The sequence below is a fragment of the Gouania willdenowi genome, chromosome 11 (assembly GCF_900634775.1).
Source record: "Gouania willdenowi chromosome 11, fGouWil2.1, whole genome shotgun sequence".
Taxonomy (NCBI): domain Eukaryota; kingdom Metazoa; phylum Chordata; class Actinopteri; order Blenniiformes; family Gobiesocidae; genus Gouania; species Gouania willdenowi.
The window spans coordinates 13,244,911-13,263,839 of record NC_041054.1 but is presented as its reverse complement, the minus strand read 5'-3'; the positions used below and the strand labels follow the sequence as shown (position 1 = coordinate 13,263,839).

At 37.0% G+C, this 18,929-nt stretch overlaps 1 protein-coding gene across 2 annotated transcripts; it reads right to left on the bottom strand.

Annotated features, from left to right (window-relative positions):
* Positions 1–3,914: 3,914 nt before the first annotated feature.
* Positions 3,915–18,639, bottom strand: sesn2 (sestrin 2). 2 transcript variants are annotated; one of them, XM_028460564.1, is made up of 11 exons: positions 17,900–18,639; positions 16,393–16,458; positions 14,261–14,449; positions 11,943–12,125; positions 10,647–10,868; positions 10,437–10,572; positions 10,250–10,365; positions 10,063–10,146; positions 8,605–8,711; positions 4,467–4,611; positions 3,915–4,220 (listed from the first exon to the last, which is right to left on the bottom strand). In XM_028460564.1, the coding sequence occupies exons 1-11, from the start codon at positions 18,215–18,217 to the stop codon at positions 4,134–4,136; spliced, it is 1,653 nt and encodes a 550-aa protein (XP_028316365.1). In that variant the 5' UTR covers positions 18,218–18,639; the 3' UTR covers positions 3,915–4,133. The 2 variants fall into 2 exon arrangements, with proteins under 2 accessions (XP_028316365.1, XP_028316366.1); XM_028460565.1 differs by lacking the exon at positions 17,900–18,639 and adding an exon at positions 17,576–17,810.
* Between the last annotated feature and the right edge of the window lie 290 nt (positions 18,640–18,929).

Here is an 18,929-nt window from a genome sequence, read left to right as displayed (position 1 = left end):
CATGATTAATAAAAATTCTAAATGAAGAATATTCCAAGTTATATATATAGTTATATATAGTTACCTTGATGTAAAAACCCCAACCTGAACACACGAAAGTGGCACGACTAAGAACATATGAATTATGTTCATGGAACTGAAAAAAAATTAAAAATGTATATATATTTTTTTTTTAATTTACAATTTACTCAGTAACGGCTAGGTGTAGAAATGAAAGAAATTACTTTACTTCTTTTAAAACGTACTTAAGTACAAGTAAAATGACTGATTTATAGAAATACACAAAAAAAGTACCCATAAAAGCAACTCAATTACAGAAATGTGAACTTTCACTTATGGTTTCGTGTCACACATGCTTTGATAATGTAAACATGTTGTCATGTCAATAAAGTTGTTTTGAAGTGAATTGAAACGCTCCAGTTCAGCCTGTGGGGTAACCAAGCTAATGTGGCTAACTAAAAGCAAATAAACTGATTTAATTTAAATAAAGTAACATTTTGAAAGTTCCTGCTGTGTCTCAATGTCATCAAAAGTATAATAAAAGTGTTGATATTACACTAATTACCCACCTTGTTCCTTCCTCTGTGATTCCGTGTGAAAATCTGAGGCTGCACTGCAACGTGTTACCATGGTAACTAACGCCCGATGATAATTGTCTTTTTTTTTTCTTTTTTTTTTTTTTTTTGAGGATCGGCAAATCTAGAAAAATGTGACATGTAGAAACGATATATTTGTACATGGACAGGATAACATGAACATGTAAAAGTCATATTTTGACGCAGAAAGTTTAACAGTAGATAGTTAAATATCTTTCAGTATAAGAAGCACCAATTGTTAGTAAATTATAGGCTATACTGTATATGATTTGTAATCATTATTATCTTTATTACAAATAATTATAAATATAATTAATCACTGTAACCTCATAGCTTGATTGTTGTGAATATCTAAATCATATTTCTATATTTGTATTATTTTTGTAAATATCTGTATCATATTTGTATATCATTTGTATTATTATTATTATATTATTAGTATTATCAATCCTGCTTTATTTTCTACTACTGTAATGAATGTGTATCTGATCCCTATTTTTTTAACACTTTTACTTAATGATACACTTATTTATTGTTTGTTTCTTTCGTCTTTGTTAACGTTTTTACTCTTTTATTTGTGATATATATATTTTTTTTTTTTTTTCGTGGTTGTAACATAAGCAATTTCCCCCTGGGATTAATAAAGGAATTATGATTCTGATTTTTCTGATTTTTCTAATCCTTGTGCAATATTTTATTTCATTATTATGTTAATATGCAATCATTATTTTGGTCTCTATGTTTACATTTGACTCTTACAGTATATATGTATCTTTTGTTAGTGTTTCTTTTCACCTTGTTATAATTACTACCTGGAGCCATTGCAACAAAAGTTATTTCCCCCTGGAATGAATGAAGTATTTCTATTTCTGAATGATGTTAATAATAATAGTTATTTATTTATTGTCTCAAACTCATCCCACTTTGCTATAACTTTGGCTCCCGTGTGCATCAGTGAGACATGGCACACCACGACCCTGTCTCCGGTTCACCGCTCATCCATCCTTGGACAAGTAAAGCTTTGATCCAGTTACTGAAATATGACCTGTCAAAGTGGTTTTAAATCATACACTTTGCTGTTGTCCTGGCTTAAACCTTTAAGGATACTTTCCCCATCTATATCTCATACACCAACAGGTTAGAATAAATAAAATAATCACATGTTCACTTCATTATACTTCTATGGCTGATCTATAATGAACTATGTTGCTCAGTTTGTGCATTAATTGTGTTGTTTTTTTAGTGTTTTGGTCTTTGGCAAACAAATATACTATATATATATATATATATATATATATATATATATATATATATATATATATATATATAAAAGTATACTCTTAAATGGGATTAATTTATATTTATCATTTTAAAAAAAAAAGGAAAAATAACTTGTTAAAATGCTATTATACTACAATGAGGCATTGCTGATTTACTGTATTCAATCATTAGGAATAGTTCATTTGTTTCACATTGAAGTTGATTTGGAAGCAACACTGCTGTAGCCTACATCATGTGAAATATTCAACAGAAAGTGTGTGTTTTGCTACCAGTGTGCTGCAGACTGGTTGTGTAAGCTCACTGGTATCTGTCAGACTTTGGTGTTATAGTGAGACTGACACACAGGTTGACTCCTCTGCATGCTCTCTGCAGAGGAACACCAGATGTGAACAGAGGAAGAAGAAGAAAAAAAAAAAAGCTGCCTGACTCACTGCACCCATTCATTCTGAATTACTAGCCTTTGTCGCCACCTATCGGCCAACTATCATAACAGCAACTGCAAATGACTCACTTTGCTTTCCATACATTTAGTAAACAGGCATTATTACGTCATCTAGTAGAGAATAGTTAAACTCACTGTAGTTCATTGCTGCTTACTGAATGTGTTTTTGTCTCAAAGTGCAGACTTTAACAATAGTACATCAGTTTACTAAGAAAAGTAACATTTTTCCAGTTTTTTTTTTTTTTTTTTTACTGAATATCAGACCATTCTGCTTTTCTTCATAAGACTAAGGCATTATGTTCACAATATGTGGATCAGAAAGAAAAAGTTAAGCTTTTGCCCAAATCAATTAAATATATAAAACTTTCAATATATAAATTGAAAGTTCATAATAGTAGCTTTAAGGTGCGTTTTTTTTTTTTTTTTAAACCACTGAAAGCACTATTTAATTTGGACTTTAGTTAAAAAAAAATAAATAAAAAAAAAGCCAACTAAATGACATACCATTTAAGGCACAGATTATTTAATGAACCTTTTAATTGCAAGCGTAACGTCAACTTTTTTTTTTTTTTTTTTTTTTTTACATGTTTCTTAATTTCGTTTGTGATTTTATCAGATGATGGTGAGTTTTGATGACTGAGCTCTGGATTAAGATGTGCTGAAGTACAACAAAGTATTCATTCATGGCAACAAAATAAGTAGCCAATAACTTTGGCACAAAATACTAAATTGTGACCACAAAATATGTCAAACGTGTGCACAAAAAAAAAATTCTCTCCACCGATAAAGAAGCTGGTTCTCAATATTCCATAGATAATGGTTCCAGGCTTTTCGTACGTCTTTGTTGCTCACTTACAACCTAAAATGAAATTCAATCATATGATCACTGTCTATTGTGTAGCTTTAGTCCCTCTAATGTTGGAGAATATTAAACCATTTCGTGTGCACAGTATACTTATTTCATGGCCATGAATTAGCATTTCATGTGCAGATCTTGCTAATTCTTGGCTACAATGTGATATATTTTTTTGGACAATATCATGTGTGGGGCTCCAAAGATAAAGTACAAAAAGGCCTGGAAATGAGACATTTTAAATGCTGACACTAAGCCACAAGTGGGTAAAGCCCTGCAATTGTAAAACATTTAATAATCAGTTTACCTTTTAATATTTTTAATTAAAAAAAACAAAGAAAAAAAAAGCTAAAACGTAAAGTCGAGCAGCCTTGTTTGTTTACAAAAGGTCAGATGTGATGCAAAGACGATAGTAGTACACTATAAGAAACTAACCAGACATGTTTTTGGATTGTGGGAGAAAATCCTCATCAGAAATATTCGTTGTGCATTATTGACCGACAGACTTGCAACAGTTTGATTTTATAACAAAGTAACACTTTATTGCATATAAAAATACAGGTTTTCTCTCAGCCTCTGTGCACTGCAGACAGAGAGGACTGAGGCATTCGCAGTAGAGACCACTCATTGTAAAGTAGCAACGTTTCTGCAATCGTACCAATGACTTCAGTTCAGACCTGACCTAATGCCATATCTGGCTCCAAGCATGTCGGTGCTGCAAAATGTGTGCAATATTTATTTCTTTACAACACTCAAGGCTCAAAGAAGGAGAAACAAAAAACAAACAAAGACACACGTCAGTGCAAAAATAGGTGCATTACAAATATAAAACATCCCAGTCGCAAAGCAGCATCCAGACGTTAACACTGAAACGTATCGTATGCATGTAGAATCCTCTACTCTGTGTGTGTGTGTGTGTGTAAAATGTAGTGTGTCACAGCTGGCTAAGTGTGTGACCACGTTATCTCATGTAGTGTGTGATGGCTCGTAAAGTATAAAGAAGGGCTGCTTGTAGTCGGGCTTCCATCACAATTAGGTTTGCATGAACCTGTCAGAGAAAAGGAAAAAGAGAACAGCACGTCTTTACCTGGAGTTCACAAGTGATGGACCTTCAGGTCCGTCTGTCACACTCTTCTAACACGGCATTTAAAAAGGAATCAAAGAAAGGACACAGTGAACTGCCAACTGAATCATGCCTCGCAGAGAGCGAACCAAAGAGAGGCGACCTGTTGAAAGTGGTAAACGATTTGATGCGCAGGAGGCCGGATTAGGCCTCGTTTGAACTCCTCCTTACCTTCTCAGAGTGTCTGAAGTGTCTCCAGAAGGTGTGGTAGATGCGGGCTGTGGTCTGCTCGGGGTAGCAGGCCATGGTTTTCACAAACACCTTCAGAGAGCGCTCCAACAACACGTTCACACTGCTGTAGTCATAATCATCATACCTGATAGACACACAGCAAATAGAAAGCCATTATTTTCTCGGATTACAGCATTGATGAAGGTCTGTGTTTTTCATTAAAGTGAATATAGCAGCCTCAGTAATTACATGATAGCACATCTTTCCTGTCTACAAACGTTTGTGCAAAACCAAAAATACCATTGACTGCTACACATCATGCACAGACACGTTAATACATAATGGATCAAATAAAACAATGAGGATGAATTAATTAATGCTCATCTTTTAAAAACAATGATCAAACCATACACATTAACAAAATTAAATCTGCTGGAGAGTAAAAAAATGTTTTTTAAAAATGTAATAAAGACCTATTAGGCCTGATCGATCAATAAATAAATAAAGGTGTGTGAAAGTGTCAGTCTCCACTGTAAACACTGTTGACATTGTTGGTAAAGTTTTGCACATTGCATTGTGGGATGTGGAGTCCCGTAGATGCAGGAAGTGTTTATTTATTTTTATTTTATTTATTCAGTTCATTTCCGACACGGTTGCATTCACAGAAATTCATTTGACATTCAGAGCAAAATCACATTGTTTTTTTTTTTTTTTGTCCTTTTTTCATGCCGGAAAGGGCGACGGAAAAAAGCATTATGCTTATCTAGATCCGTCCCCTAATTTGAACACAGATAATTTTACATCCAACCTCGTTTCTTCCCTTTTTTTTTTTTTTTTTTTTTTTTTTTTTGTGATGTGTTCTCGTCTGCAGTCATTGTTCCCGCTGTTACTCCTCTTCACAGTCTTTTTCCCCCGTATTTCCACGAGCTTTCTTTTCCAGTCGTTGTTTACGTTCCTCCAACTCTCCAAACGTGAAGTTCTTCTTCTCTCGGAGAACCTTCATATCCTCTGAGAGTCGCCTCAGCTTACGATCCATCCGGAAGGCACATGCACAGACACATACCCCCATCATTAGCAGGCCAAAGATCATGACTCCTAGCAGATAGATGTCCTCCACATCTTCCACTTTCAGCTGGGAGAGACAGAGCATCTGGCTTCTCCCTCGTGCGTCCACGACATATCCACTTGGGTATGTGTCCTTTGGACACGGTATTTCGTGCTGAAGCAATTGCCTCGTTGAGAAGATTTTGTCAATGGTGCTCAATGACCAGTTGATGAGTTCCATGTCGTCGCTGTAGAGTTCAATGGAGAGTTGTCTTGAGATCTGTATGTGTGTAAAAATGTCCTCCTCGTTTTCTCCTTAAATTGTTTCAGATTATCGGACTGTTGTGTCTCTGCGTCAAGGCTGTTCCAGAGGTTCATGGCTCTATACACAGTACTATATTTGCCAACGTTTGATATGATCCTTTTTGGTCTAAACACATTATTATGTCTGAATTCATAGGGATTTTGATTGTATGTGAAACGTTTTTGGATTTGATGTGGTAATTTTTTTGATGAAGCCCTAAATGCGTGTATTTGTGTGTTATGGTGTATTATTTCTTGCAGTTTTAGGTATTTTGACTTCTCAAATAAATCGTTTGTGTGTGTGTTGTGTGGTACTTTATGTAAAATTCTTATAGCTTTTTTTTGTTGTTTAAATAGTGGTTCAAGATACGTTTTGTAGTTATTACCCCATATTTCGGAGCAGTAATTTAAGTGCGATGCTATGAGTGAAGAATAGATTGTTTTAAGTGATTTGGTATGTAGGATTTGTTGAAGCTTCCATAGGATGTAACTGCTTTTGGCCACTTTGTTTGAACTATTTGTATATGTTTTTTCCAGGTCAGCTTGTCGTCCATCCACACTCCTAGTGCCCTATATTCTTTAACTTGTTCTATTATTTCCTTGTTTAGTTTCAGTCTTATATCTCCTGTTTTTTTTCTCTTTCCAAAGTTAATGAATTTTGTTTTACTGACGTTTAGGGCTAATTTGTTTACATCTAACCAAGTTTGAATTTTTAATAGTTCCTCATTTGTTGACTCTATTAGAGTGTTAATGTCTTTGCCTGTGCATAGAATGGTTGTGTCATCTGCAAACAATGTTAGTTTTAGGCAATTTGTGACTTTGAAAATGTCGTTTATATATAGAATGAACAGTTTTGGCCCCAAAATTGAACCCTGTGGAACACCACATTGTATGGTTTGGCATTTTGATGTATGTTCTTCAAAGTCAACATATTGTCTCCTATTTGTCATATAGCTTTTAATCCATTTTAAGGCGTTGCGCTTTATTCCGTAATTTTGAAGTTTTTCTTCTAGAATATCATGATTAATTGTGTCAAAGGCTTTTTTTAGGTCCAGAAAAATTCCGAATACAAATAGTTTTTTTTCTAATGCTTCTCTTATATTCTCCGTGATGTCAATTATAGCCATTGCTGTTGAACGTCCTTTTCTAAATCCATATTGTCCTTCATGTAGTATATTATTGTCTTCTATAAATTTGTCGAGTCTGTTCATGAACAGTTTTTCCAGAATTTTTGATAGTTGTGGTAATATTGATATTGGTCGATAATTAGTGAAATTACATTTTTCTCCACCCTTGTAAATCGGTCTGATTTTTGCAATTTTCATTTTTTCTGGGAATACCCCATTCTTAAATGATAGATTACTTATATATGTTAGTGGCGGGGTTATTTCAGCAGAACTGAATAATCCCATCTTTACTGCCTTCATGTGATCGCAAAGTCTTCAATGTGTGTATTTTTTAAAGGATTTAAAATGTTTATATTGAAGTCTCCACATATCAGTAATCTCTTATTTTTGATTTCTTCTATCATTTTGGTTAGTTTCTCATTAAATATGTCTATTTTACAGTCAGGTGCACGATACAAACAGCAGATTATTATCTTACGTCCCTCTGGACTTGTAATTTTCACTGTTATACATTCCATTACTTCTTCCACAGTTAAACTCAAAGACTCTATTATCTCCATATCTATATTTTCTTTTATGAATAGTGCTACACCTCCTCCTGGCTTATGTAATCTGTTCTTATAGACAAATTTATATCCTTTTATCATAAAATCCATGCCTTTTTTTTCATTCATCCAAGTTTCTGATAGTGCTATTATGTCAAACCTATACAAAGTAGAGATGTAATCCTTCCTCTGTGTTCGCCCAAAAAAAAAAAAAAAAAAAAAAAAAAAAAATGTCAAAGGAACTTTTCAACATATTAAATGTGTTTTTTACTGATGTGACGAGGCAAAACATTAATAGATATTTATTTTGGGGTTTACACAGAGAAAGACCAAAACTCAGCTGAAATTGAACATCTCATAAAGTGAGATGATATCACGGAGAACACCAAACTAGAACAAAGATGGTGTTCAATGAATCACTGTCCAACTTGTCTGACAAAAAAAAAAAAAAAAACAAGAAATCACAGGAAAAATGAAGTAAAAAAACTTCAATGCATCCGTTTACGGGACTCCACATCCCACAATGCAATGCGCAAAACCTTTCCAGAGGAGATGAAAACAAACTTTCGAGCGGCAATTTCAATCTTTTGTCATTTTTAAAGCAAATTATCTTTGATTTTGAAGCATACACCATGTCCTGATAAAAAAAGAAATATCATCTCCAGCAGCTTTAAAATGAAATCACAGTATCACATGGTCACAGCACCAATGAAAACACAGTTAGAGCCTGACACTATTCACATCTGTGTTTCTTTACTAATTTTATTTACTAGCCACTCATTCTGCATAAAACTATAAACATGACAAAGCAGCTTCATGTGCCGCTACACGCTACGTACCAGTTTACTTCTGCAGTAAAACATGTGGTAACGCACACAGCTCATACCTGCTCTCTACATACAGTATGTGACATCACATCTCCAGAATGAGTGGTTGATGCATTTTTTTAACAATTTATTAATTTACCAGAGGCCATCCTTCCATTCACCTCCTCAGCATCCATCTGTGCGTCTTTCGAAACATCACCTGAAGGTTTATTTATGCGCAGCGCCCGAGCCCGTGTTAAAACGATAGAAACTAAGCCGGGTTTGTGCACATATTCACAGTTCTAATACTGACCTTATCCCGTAGAGACAGTGGATGTAGTTCCACAGAGCTTTCCTCAGAGTCTGAGTGTCCACGCCTTCGTGCATAGCCATCCGATGGTAGGTCAGGTTACTCACAATCTGTAATGTTGAATTTTCTCACATCAGCTCATGCCTTTCTTTTTAAAAAACTAAACACAAGCAGCTCTCGTTTCTTCTACACAGTGCCCTCCATCTATTAACAGTTGCTGCAGAGTGAAGTTTGCAAACAAAAGTTCACCTCCTGTTGTGTTCGTGGCTTATCATTAGCAACAAGCTTTAAATAAGACGGCGCTCTAAGAAACAAAACAAAAAAATTATATGGGAAAGTCTCTGCTTCGATGCAAATGTGACACATATTCTTTATAAACATGTAAAAATGCTCAAGTTAACCCAATGGGAGCAGCTGGAAGGATTTAAAACATTCCCAAATGTCTCCACCATACTTGCACGGTTCATCTGTGTGCATGAACCCAGATATAAACAGTATTTGTTGTTTTTAAACAGCTGATCGATTGCTACTTGCATTAAAATGAATCAGTAAAAGAACTCCAAGGAACCGACCTGCGTTTTGTATTTATTTAAATTAGAAAAGATCATTCTATCATTTTTCCAACAATTTGTTTTGTTGTGGTTCATTTATTTGTTTGGTCAATAACTAAACTTTGGTGATTTGCAGCTCTTGAAGTGTTTCTGGCTTTTCTGTTGAGCCTTTAATTCCTGCACAGTTTCCAAGTCGAGAAAAACAGAGTATTTTCAAGGGGTCAAACACGGCGTGTGAAAAGCATCAATCTGAGGGATTCACATTTCCTTATAATGACATCAGGAGGCACAAAATCAACTGCACTTCAACAGAGATACAAAGAGAAAGGTCTTAGCGAGGTCTCATACAACTACATTATCACAAATGCCTTTAGCAATGCAGACAGCATCTGTGTAGAACAGGGGTGTCAAACTTATTTTAGTTTAGTGGCCAAATACGGCCCAGTTTTAACTCAAGTGAGAAAACGAGCTATTTCAACATTATTCTGCAATCTGCCTTAGAAATATATGTAAAGTAATGAAGCTACAGGCAATATCCAATCTTTACATTTCCTTAAATTTGTGACCAATTTTTATTCAATTTGGGAAATTATGTTATTAAAACTGCAGGATTTTAGAACAGCAATTTGCAATTTAAAATGACTGCCATCATGTGATAAAAGCCTGGCAAAACTGGATATTCATTGAATTTATGTATTTGGAAGGTCTGATACAGTATATTTACAACTGAACTACTTGGTATTTCTACACAATGATTCATGTTTTCTGCAATTTTGACTTTATCCTGCAAGCCAGATTTGATGCACCAAAGGGCCAGATGTTTCCCCCAGGGCTCGAGTTTGACACGTGGTGTAGAAGATACGCAAGAAAAGCTGCTTGATAAGGGCGCTGTAAAGAGAGTGGGTGACACCTGAAATTTCTCATCCAGTAGTTGGCCCACGTCTGGCAGCAGCCTGTTGACCAATGAGAAGCCGTGATCTTCCCAGGAATAATCCTAAACAAAAGAGCAAAGTCATCAAGTGAGGATTTAAAAACTTCCTATTGGGCCACTGATCAAAGCCTCTCAGGAGAATATTTAAAAATAAAACTCCAATTACCTGTGCCCTCATGGTAGGCGGAGCCTGCTCGCCCCTTGGGACAAAGTCCTCATATCTAAACTCTGGTTCCTCCACGAGACACAACACCAGGTCGGGTGGAGCTTCCCGCACCAGAGCTGAACAAACAACAGGAAGTGATGAGCCATTGTCCAACATAGTGACGGAGGTAAATCTGAGGTGCTCGTACCTGTTGGGATGCTCTCACTCCTCTCCCTTTCAAATAGAGTAACCTCCTGCGTGCACTCTTCCTCCACCTGCTGCTGCTGCTGCAGTGCCACCATCCTCTTCATCAACACCTCCACCTCCATTGCACTGTCGACCAGCTGGAACACCACAAAAAGCCAAGGAAGTTCAGTTTGCCATGTCTACTGCTGATGTTAAAAACTGCTGGACCCACCTCCTGCTTGCCCTCCTCCTGAGCCGGGCTGCTGTGAGGGCTCTGGAGATGCTGATTGGCTGACTGAGGCTGGAAGGTGTAACCTCCGATGTGGTCCAGCTCAGGGTTTAAACCGCAGCCATAAACAAAGGAGCTCACAGAGTGTGCGTGTGCCATCAGGACCACAGCATGTATGAGCTCAGCCAGGGACCAGCGAGGCTCCGCCCCCGGACACACCAGCTCCTGCAGGGCAGGGAGCCACATACAGGTTAACTAATACACAGATGAGATGAAAGCCTACAAACACCTCTCAATTGCTACACCAAAACACTGGCAAGTTGGTGACAATTCTACCATTTCCGTCATTAAAGGGATCCTCCACTGTTTTTACAAATGTGGCCTAAAACCTTTCAAATGTCCTTATTAGAACATCTGTGCATTATTTTGCATCGTATTTGTTAACTTTTAAAAATGGGACATCTTCACCATCTTGAAATCACATGATTGAAGAAGTCATACAACCCAATTTGCCTGTAAACATCCCATTGTTTTCTGTTAGAGTGAAGCATTCAGCCGGCTTTTTAGGTTGTTTAGCAGCTTTTTCGGGCAAAATACCAATTTGTCTTTCTTTTGGTTGCTCTAAATAATCAGGAAAAGTTAACGATGTCAATGTAACCCTCGTTTGTTCACCTAAAGAGGATAAAAACAGTTGTGACACGAAAAACAATCTATGACCACAGGAGGGAGAGTTCACACACTGCGATTTCGTAGCAGACAATGAAGCAGAGAAGAAGAACTCACCTTTACTCTCCCTTAAACAGTGCACAGCTGACACTCTGGTGGCTGAAGTTGGCGAGTAAATTACGGACGGTTTAATCCTAAGGGATTGTGAGTCTTAAACAGTCAGTTAATAAAACAAATATGGTGCAAAATAATGCATGTTATTAGGCATAGATCTTCTAATAAGGACATTTCAAAGGTTTTAGGCCACATTTGTAAAAACAGTGGATGATCCCTTTAATGTTGATCAGATTTAATAGTATTGAGTGCTCTGAATTACTTGACCACAATATATATTAAGTATAGTGCAGGGTGGGTAAAAATAAATATTTCACGTTGAGTTTTGTAAAAAAAAAAAAAAAAAAGGAAAATTGCCTTGCAACATTTATTTACAGATTGTTAAAAGGTTTAACTGTTGGACTGTGAGCACAAAGTGATTTCAAATGCAAGTCAGATACCCAAGGAAATAAAATATTCATTATCATTCGACAAAGAAAGAACAAAAGTGAGTGCGACGGAGTGGGTGGTGTGTCTGACCTGAATGTGCTGCTTTGTAATTAGCCACGGTCTGTGTGCCAGGAGCTTGTTGAGCGTTTGCAGGCTGCGCAGTTTGATGGGAGCGTGCTCCAGGCCGCTCAGCCAGCTCTCCTCGCCTCCGGCCTCCAGGAAACCGACACTGTGCTGTTGCACCAGATACGAGCAGTGGTGGCGAGCTGCGGCCTGAGAACATTGGGGAGAATAGAGTTAACGCATCATCAAAAAGAGCTTATACAGCTCCAATCGATTAAGTGACATGCATTCAAAGAGCATGTGAAATTAAGAGATTTCTATAATACAAGAGTTGATAATAAAAAAAAAGGAAATCAAAGAAAAAGGAAAGAAAAGAGAACAAAGTGTCAAACTTGCTTTTTAAATACAAGAGGAAACAGATTATGTCCAAAAATATAGATAACATTGGTCCTGATCACCACCAACACCTACAATTTTTCTACACCATTCACAGCAAAACTAATATCAAACTGAGCAGTTAAAAGAAATTGAGCAACAACATTATATGTGTCGCTTCATTAAAGTGGTATTGCTCCTGTGCTTATGGAGAGTAGGACAAACATCAAGATTTTAGGAAAAAACAACAGAATTTGCTTATATTTTCAATCTTTTGGGCTGCATTTTGATTGTCGGAGATTTGGAAATGAAGATTCCGTGTACCTTTAGCTTCTCACTCAGCTTTATAGTGCCACTGTAATGTAGAATTCATTTAGGACTGAAATAATAGCACAATGAAATAAACAGTGGATACAAAAGCACGACGAGTGGTTGAAATCACTTCCCTCCAAATCAGATCAGGAAGTAATAACAGTGACTTCATGCATTTAGCTGAAGTGTCACAACTTGCTGCAACAAGACCTGGAAACCACGAAGAAAGAATCCAAACCAACAACAGCCTCGTCTATTCTCAATAGGAGATTATGCACCAACATTAATTTAAACATTCTTCTGCTTTTATCTGCTCTAATAAGATGGATTGTGCGTGTCACGCTCTAATTAAAAACAAAGGACGGGTGTGAAACCTTCCAGTTTAACAACAATTACATGAAGTGACATGCAAAGCTTCACACGCATTAGATACTACAAGTAAAGTGCCCGTTGGAAGTATGTATTCATATAGTGGGAGCTTAAGTAGAGTTGTCAATTGTGGCCAAATGAGTATGTGTTTGAAGGTCAGCTGTACATACTCTGTACTGTTATAAAGGGGTATATTTGTGGGGGCAAAGTAAAATAATTGCAATTTTCCTGGTTTAATTCTATGGGACATGCGCATGATGAATGCGTTTGGTTTTTTTTTTTATTCATTTATATATTTTTTTTGTTTGGTGTATATTTCTGTAATGTATGTTTTTTTTCCTCTCTGTTGTGTTTTTGTATAATTACTGTTTTTTGTTGCCGTTGTAGTGTGATTCAAGAGTCATTTTGTGTAATTTTTTATGCAATTTTGTGCATTTCTGTTGTCATTTTGTGTATAAATATTTAGTTTTATGTATTTTGACTCATAATTTTATATTTTTTTTGTCGTTTTATTCTATAATGTATGTTTGCAGTCATTTCATGTATTTTCATAGCCTTTTTGTATATTTTTGTGCATTTCTGTTGTCGTTTTGTGTACTTATTGTATATTTAGTTTTTTGTTTTATTTTACTCATTTAGTATATTTTTATTATGAATACCTTATGCGTGCTGAGGGAGTGTTTTGAGATATATGTGTGCGTGCGTGTGTGTGTGTGTGAGACTCGCTACCTGTTCTCCTGATTGCAGTGTGGGACTTTCTCCATCTCCTCTGAAGGTTCTCTCACACACGCACTAGCTGCGCGCATGCACGTACTTCGTAACAAGTTGTTGAAATGGGTGTGTCTCATGCCCAATGGGTGAGACTTGAGAGAAAAACAAAAAGAAAGGACACGGAAGTACCACGACGCGATCAAAATTGGGAGCCGTAATCTCAAAACAAAATGAAAACAAACTTTTTGCAGCACCAAATAAGTCCAAAATAATGCATGCACACACTCAACCTATGTGCAAGCAGTCAAAAAAGTTTCAGGTTGAACAGAGACCGCGTCGGGGAGGAATTCGCACGCACGCAGAACTTCCTTGATTTATTAGAGATATGTCTATTACAGGACCAGCTTAGACTGGTAACATAAAACAAGAAAAACAAAGTATGTAGCTTCAGCAAGCGATAACTCAACTAGAACAGAAAAGATGAAGATGGATTTGTAGACGTCACTAAAGTCGACATTTAGGAGTACACGGAAAGGGCTGAGTTGGTACCTCATGTTTCCAGTTCATGAGTTTCCTACCATGATGGCGATGTAATGTCTCCAGTGCCGAGGCAAAGGGCCGTCCAGCTCCAGCAAAGCATGCTGGGTCCTCAGGAAGCAGCTGAGATAGGCAGGGTGCAGGGCCATTACCATGGTGATGTGATCCACTCGACCGAGAGAAAGGAAAGATTCAACCAAGATGTCTTGGTTCGGCCCCTCGTTCAGCATCTGCAGATGGACGACAACAGAAAGTCACAAGATTAAACAAACCATTTTTTTTTTATTGTACTTTGAATGTATTTAAATTTTATTTAATTATTTTTCATTTTTTTTCTACTATTATTGTTTTATCAGCATTATTTGTTCATGCTATCATTCCAAATGCCACTGTTGTCCCTTTACCACATTCTTGTAACCCAATGTACTAGATGCCACGGTTACTCACCTGTACTTGACTTAATTTATATATATATATAAATATATATATATATATAAAATTTTATTGTGTATGCATATGCATTTGTTTGTGTGCATCTACATTATTATTATATTTACATTTTTTTCCCTATTGTTACAATTTACCATTTATGGTATTTTATTATTATCACTGTCTGTTCTACTGTTCTTGTTGTTTGACCCTTGTTTCAGGGCCTTGGGTTTAATTTTAGTGTTAAAAAAAAAAAAAGGATGGGCAATGTGTGTATTATCTTTGTGTACCATTGTATTCCCAAGAAAAACAAAAAAAAATTTAAAAAATGAAGAAAAAAAAAAAAGATTAGGAAAAACCAACAAAATGTGCATATAAAGTTAGTTTCAAGTGTAAAAACCAAGGGGAAGTCCACTCATAATGTTTTGGGTTTTTTTTAAGACCAGATTTTATTGAAAAGCTCCATCTGAAGTAAGGGTGTAAGAGAAAAATCTATTTGGTGATATATATTGCAATATTTCACCGTGCGATTATTGTATCGATCCAAAAAAAATAATTTAACAGATGCATTAGGTCACTAGGTGTCAGCGAAGCACATCAGACCTTGTTAAACTACCTCACTCCACTATGCATTTTAGCTTGGAAGTTGACTGCACTTTATTTTCATAAAAACATACTGGGCACATTATTTATAAATATATATATATATATATATATATATATATATATATATATATATATATGTTATTTTTTTTTTTTTTTTTTGAGAATTTAACAGAATCAGAATCTGTAAAACATTTCTAAAAGATGTAATTTGACAGTTTTGATAAACATACTACTGGTTTTTCATGTCCTCGTGAGTTTAAAAAACTGAAATAGATTGTAGTTCATACATTCCATACTTGTAAAGGTGAAATTTGTAATTATTCATATCACAATATATCATATTGTTTAGCATTGGGATATATTGTATCGTGACGTGCAAATTGTGAAACGTATCACCAGATTCATGACAGTGCACACTCCTGATCTGAAGCAGAAAATGTCCACCACTGATACCACACGACTGCTTTCCTTTGTTGGTTCCAAAAGAGAAACCAGCCGTAGTCATCAAATGAATGCTGAAGCAACTGACATTGGTGTTGCAACATCATCAACAGTCATGTCCACTCAGACAAATAAGAAGTTTATTGCGTGCAGAAAGACTAAAATCAGCAGGGAAGAGATCTAACAGCTTCAGTATACACACACTACTTATCAGGTGATCCACCTTCTGACAGGAATGAATAAACTATATCCGTGGATGGCGCTATAAACAAAAAGATCCAATATCTGTGACGGCAGAATTGCTGTTACAACATTACCTCACGATAAGATTAGACTGAACTACAAGAATGTCGTCAGTCAACTCGTGTCGGCACACAAGTCAAAGATATGGTAGTTTTGAAAATAGTCGAGGGTGACAAAAACAACAGAGCTTTAGGAGCCCATTGTCAACTCAGCTTTAATCACAGCTGAATTAATGACAGGTTTTATTATTTCATCATTTACGGGAAAGCCTCAAACCCTGCAATCTTCTCCAGAAATGGAAAAGTCAAGAAGTCACACTGTTATCAGCTACACATTACATGTTTTTTTTTAAATTTACTTTTTATGGCAAAGAGGAAATAGTGAAGAAACTCCCCTTTACACTTTTGTACAGATAAACTATTGTCTCATGGTATAGTTATTAGTTATTACTCACCTCTTTAGCAGAAATAAAGGCACTTGGGCCAGAGACTAAAGGCCGAGGTACTCCCACTCCTTGTTCCTGAGGAAAAAGAAGACAAAGTCATTAAAAAATAACCACAGTAAATAATCTATTATCTACTCAGGGCATGGGAATTATCGAGATGAGTCCTTTCGCTTATGTAAAAGTGAGTTAATGCATATCTTAATGAACTCTGCCCTGAAAACAAGGATAACATTGAGATATTTGCTCTGTCTGGTCAGCAGTCAGAAAACAACAGCAGAAAGGACAAAGGATCAGTGAGCATATTATACGTCAGTAAGTAATTATTTGTACTACATCTAAACCCAGACGTCCTCAAACTTTCCTGTGTCCTGCTCTGAGACCAGGTGGAGTGGGTGGGACGGCACCAGTTACAGTTAGTCTTTTATTGTCATCTCAGTTTGCAGCAGGCAAACTGACTAATTTTCCTTCACCTTTTTGCTTTTGTTTTCTATTTTTCCATTTCCTGTAAAGCAGCTTTGAGTCCCAAAAAAGCGCTATATTAAACTGATGCATTAAGTTTGACTGAAGTGATAGGACAGATTTAAGTTTATTCAACACACAGTTTGTTTTGGTAGTAGTGGTCCAACATGTTAAACATTACTCTTAAAAAAAGACCAGAAACAGTCATTTGAAAGGAACAATATAGTAGTAGTAGTAGTGAGAGAACAAATGTTTAAAAAAATAAAAAAATAAATAAAAAATTACATTTTCGAACAAAACATTTTTACAAATGCCACAACAAGGTATAATTTTGAAAATAAATGTTCACCTTTTTTTTCCCCAAAATGACAAATTGCCACAACACAAATTCCAAAAACAAATTCACAAACGTCAACACTGTCACAAACACGGAAAACAAATTTAAACTTACAAGTGCACCATTGTAAATCTGATCCAACCTTTGTGTTTTTGCAATTTAATTACGCAAATTTGTTGTGGCTTTTGTTAATGTGTTTTTCTTCAAATATGTGAATTAGTTTGAGTGTTTAGCGCTTGTCAGGCACCGTAAATAAAGGACAAAGAGGAGTTGCAGATCTCTAGAAGTTCCTAGGACTAGGACTATTCAAAGTGGGTCAGCTAAGCTGGAACAGCAGACCAGTTTCATAACGTTCAGCCCAGAAACGAGAGCACGATCAGAACTAAATGCACTCACCGACATCAGGACCCACCGCCTATTAAAACCGACAGAGTAGTGCACAACAAAGGTAAAGTGTCCCAGAGTGTGTGTTTCACAGGAAGTGGATGTGTTTTCAGGACAACAGGAGGGGGCGTGTCCTCAGTGTGTTAGTGCAGCAAGGTCTTGCATCACCTTCAGATGAAGGTCTGATGAAACATCAGCAGCTTAGAGGCAATAATATTACTACATATGGATGGGATTCCCAACAGGAGCTGACGCTCCAGTGCAGTGTTACATATATAAATATATGTGTGGTGTTTATTTCCCTGGTGTTGATCATAAATAATGCCGGTGTTTTACCTGAGCGATACGCAGCAGTTTGTCCGCCCTCTCTCGGACCTCCTGGAGCGGACACGACCTCGAAAGCCGGAGGAGAAGCAGCAGCGTCTGTGTACTGATCCGGGTCGCACCGCCCTGCTGCACCCCCAGGCTCAGCTCGTCCAGAGCCGCTGCTCGCTCCCCGCTGTCCCTGCTGCAAAGCCGGGACAGAATCTTGGTCGTGGCCCCCGGGTCTGATTCCGACTCGGACTCTTGACGAGATAACAGTCGAGACCTGGACCCTTGTGTCTCGTCTCCTTTAGACTGGGTCTGGAGTGCTGGAGCAGAATTACTTGCCATGTAAACTGGGCCACCTCACCAGGTTGCTGTTAGCTCGAGTGTTGACTGGATGCTAATCGTTAGCTTGACGCAAACGTAGGCTTTTCTTCTAAAACTTGAAGTGTCGGTGTCTGGTTCACTGCGCAGTCATCCGTTACTAATCACCGACAAGCACTGACCACGGTTACAGACACCGGACTCTCCCTCTCATCCCGGACTGACGGTCTGTCAGCTCTATGCTAGCGGCTGCCAGCAGAGGCGACAAATGGATGTAGACTGAAGTCAGTCCGTCGGTGAACAACCTCGACACAACTGGACTCGGTCGGTTGTCCAAAAACAGATAGTTTACCACGAGCCTTACCCGGTGAGCACGTCGTACCGGTGGGACTTTGCACCGACCACCAGTCGCCGCTGATTTCTCTTCCCTTTAAGTGACGTCACTGTGACGTATTCATTGTCACGCCATTCATTTAATCAGTCAGTTTGGTTTTACACATGATTACCCACAGTTGTGAAGGCTTCTGCCTCTGAATTAGTCATTCTCAAACTGAGGGCCGCAACCCTTTGGAGGTCAGGATCTGTCACTTTATTGTCCCTTTAACAAGTCATCTTTAAAGTGGTACAAACCTGACACACCTCTAAACTAGAGAACTATGCAAACCAATGACACTGTGAATCAAATCATTGGTCAGTGGAAATCGAATTCATACTTTTATGGTGAAATACGGGATAA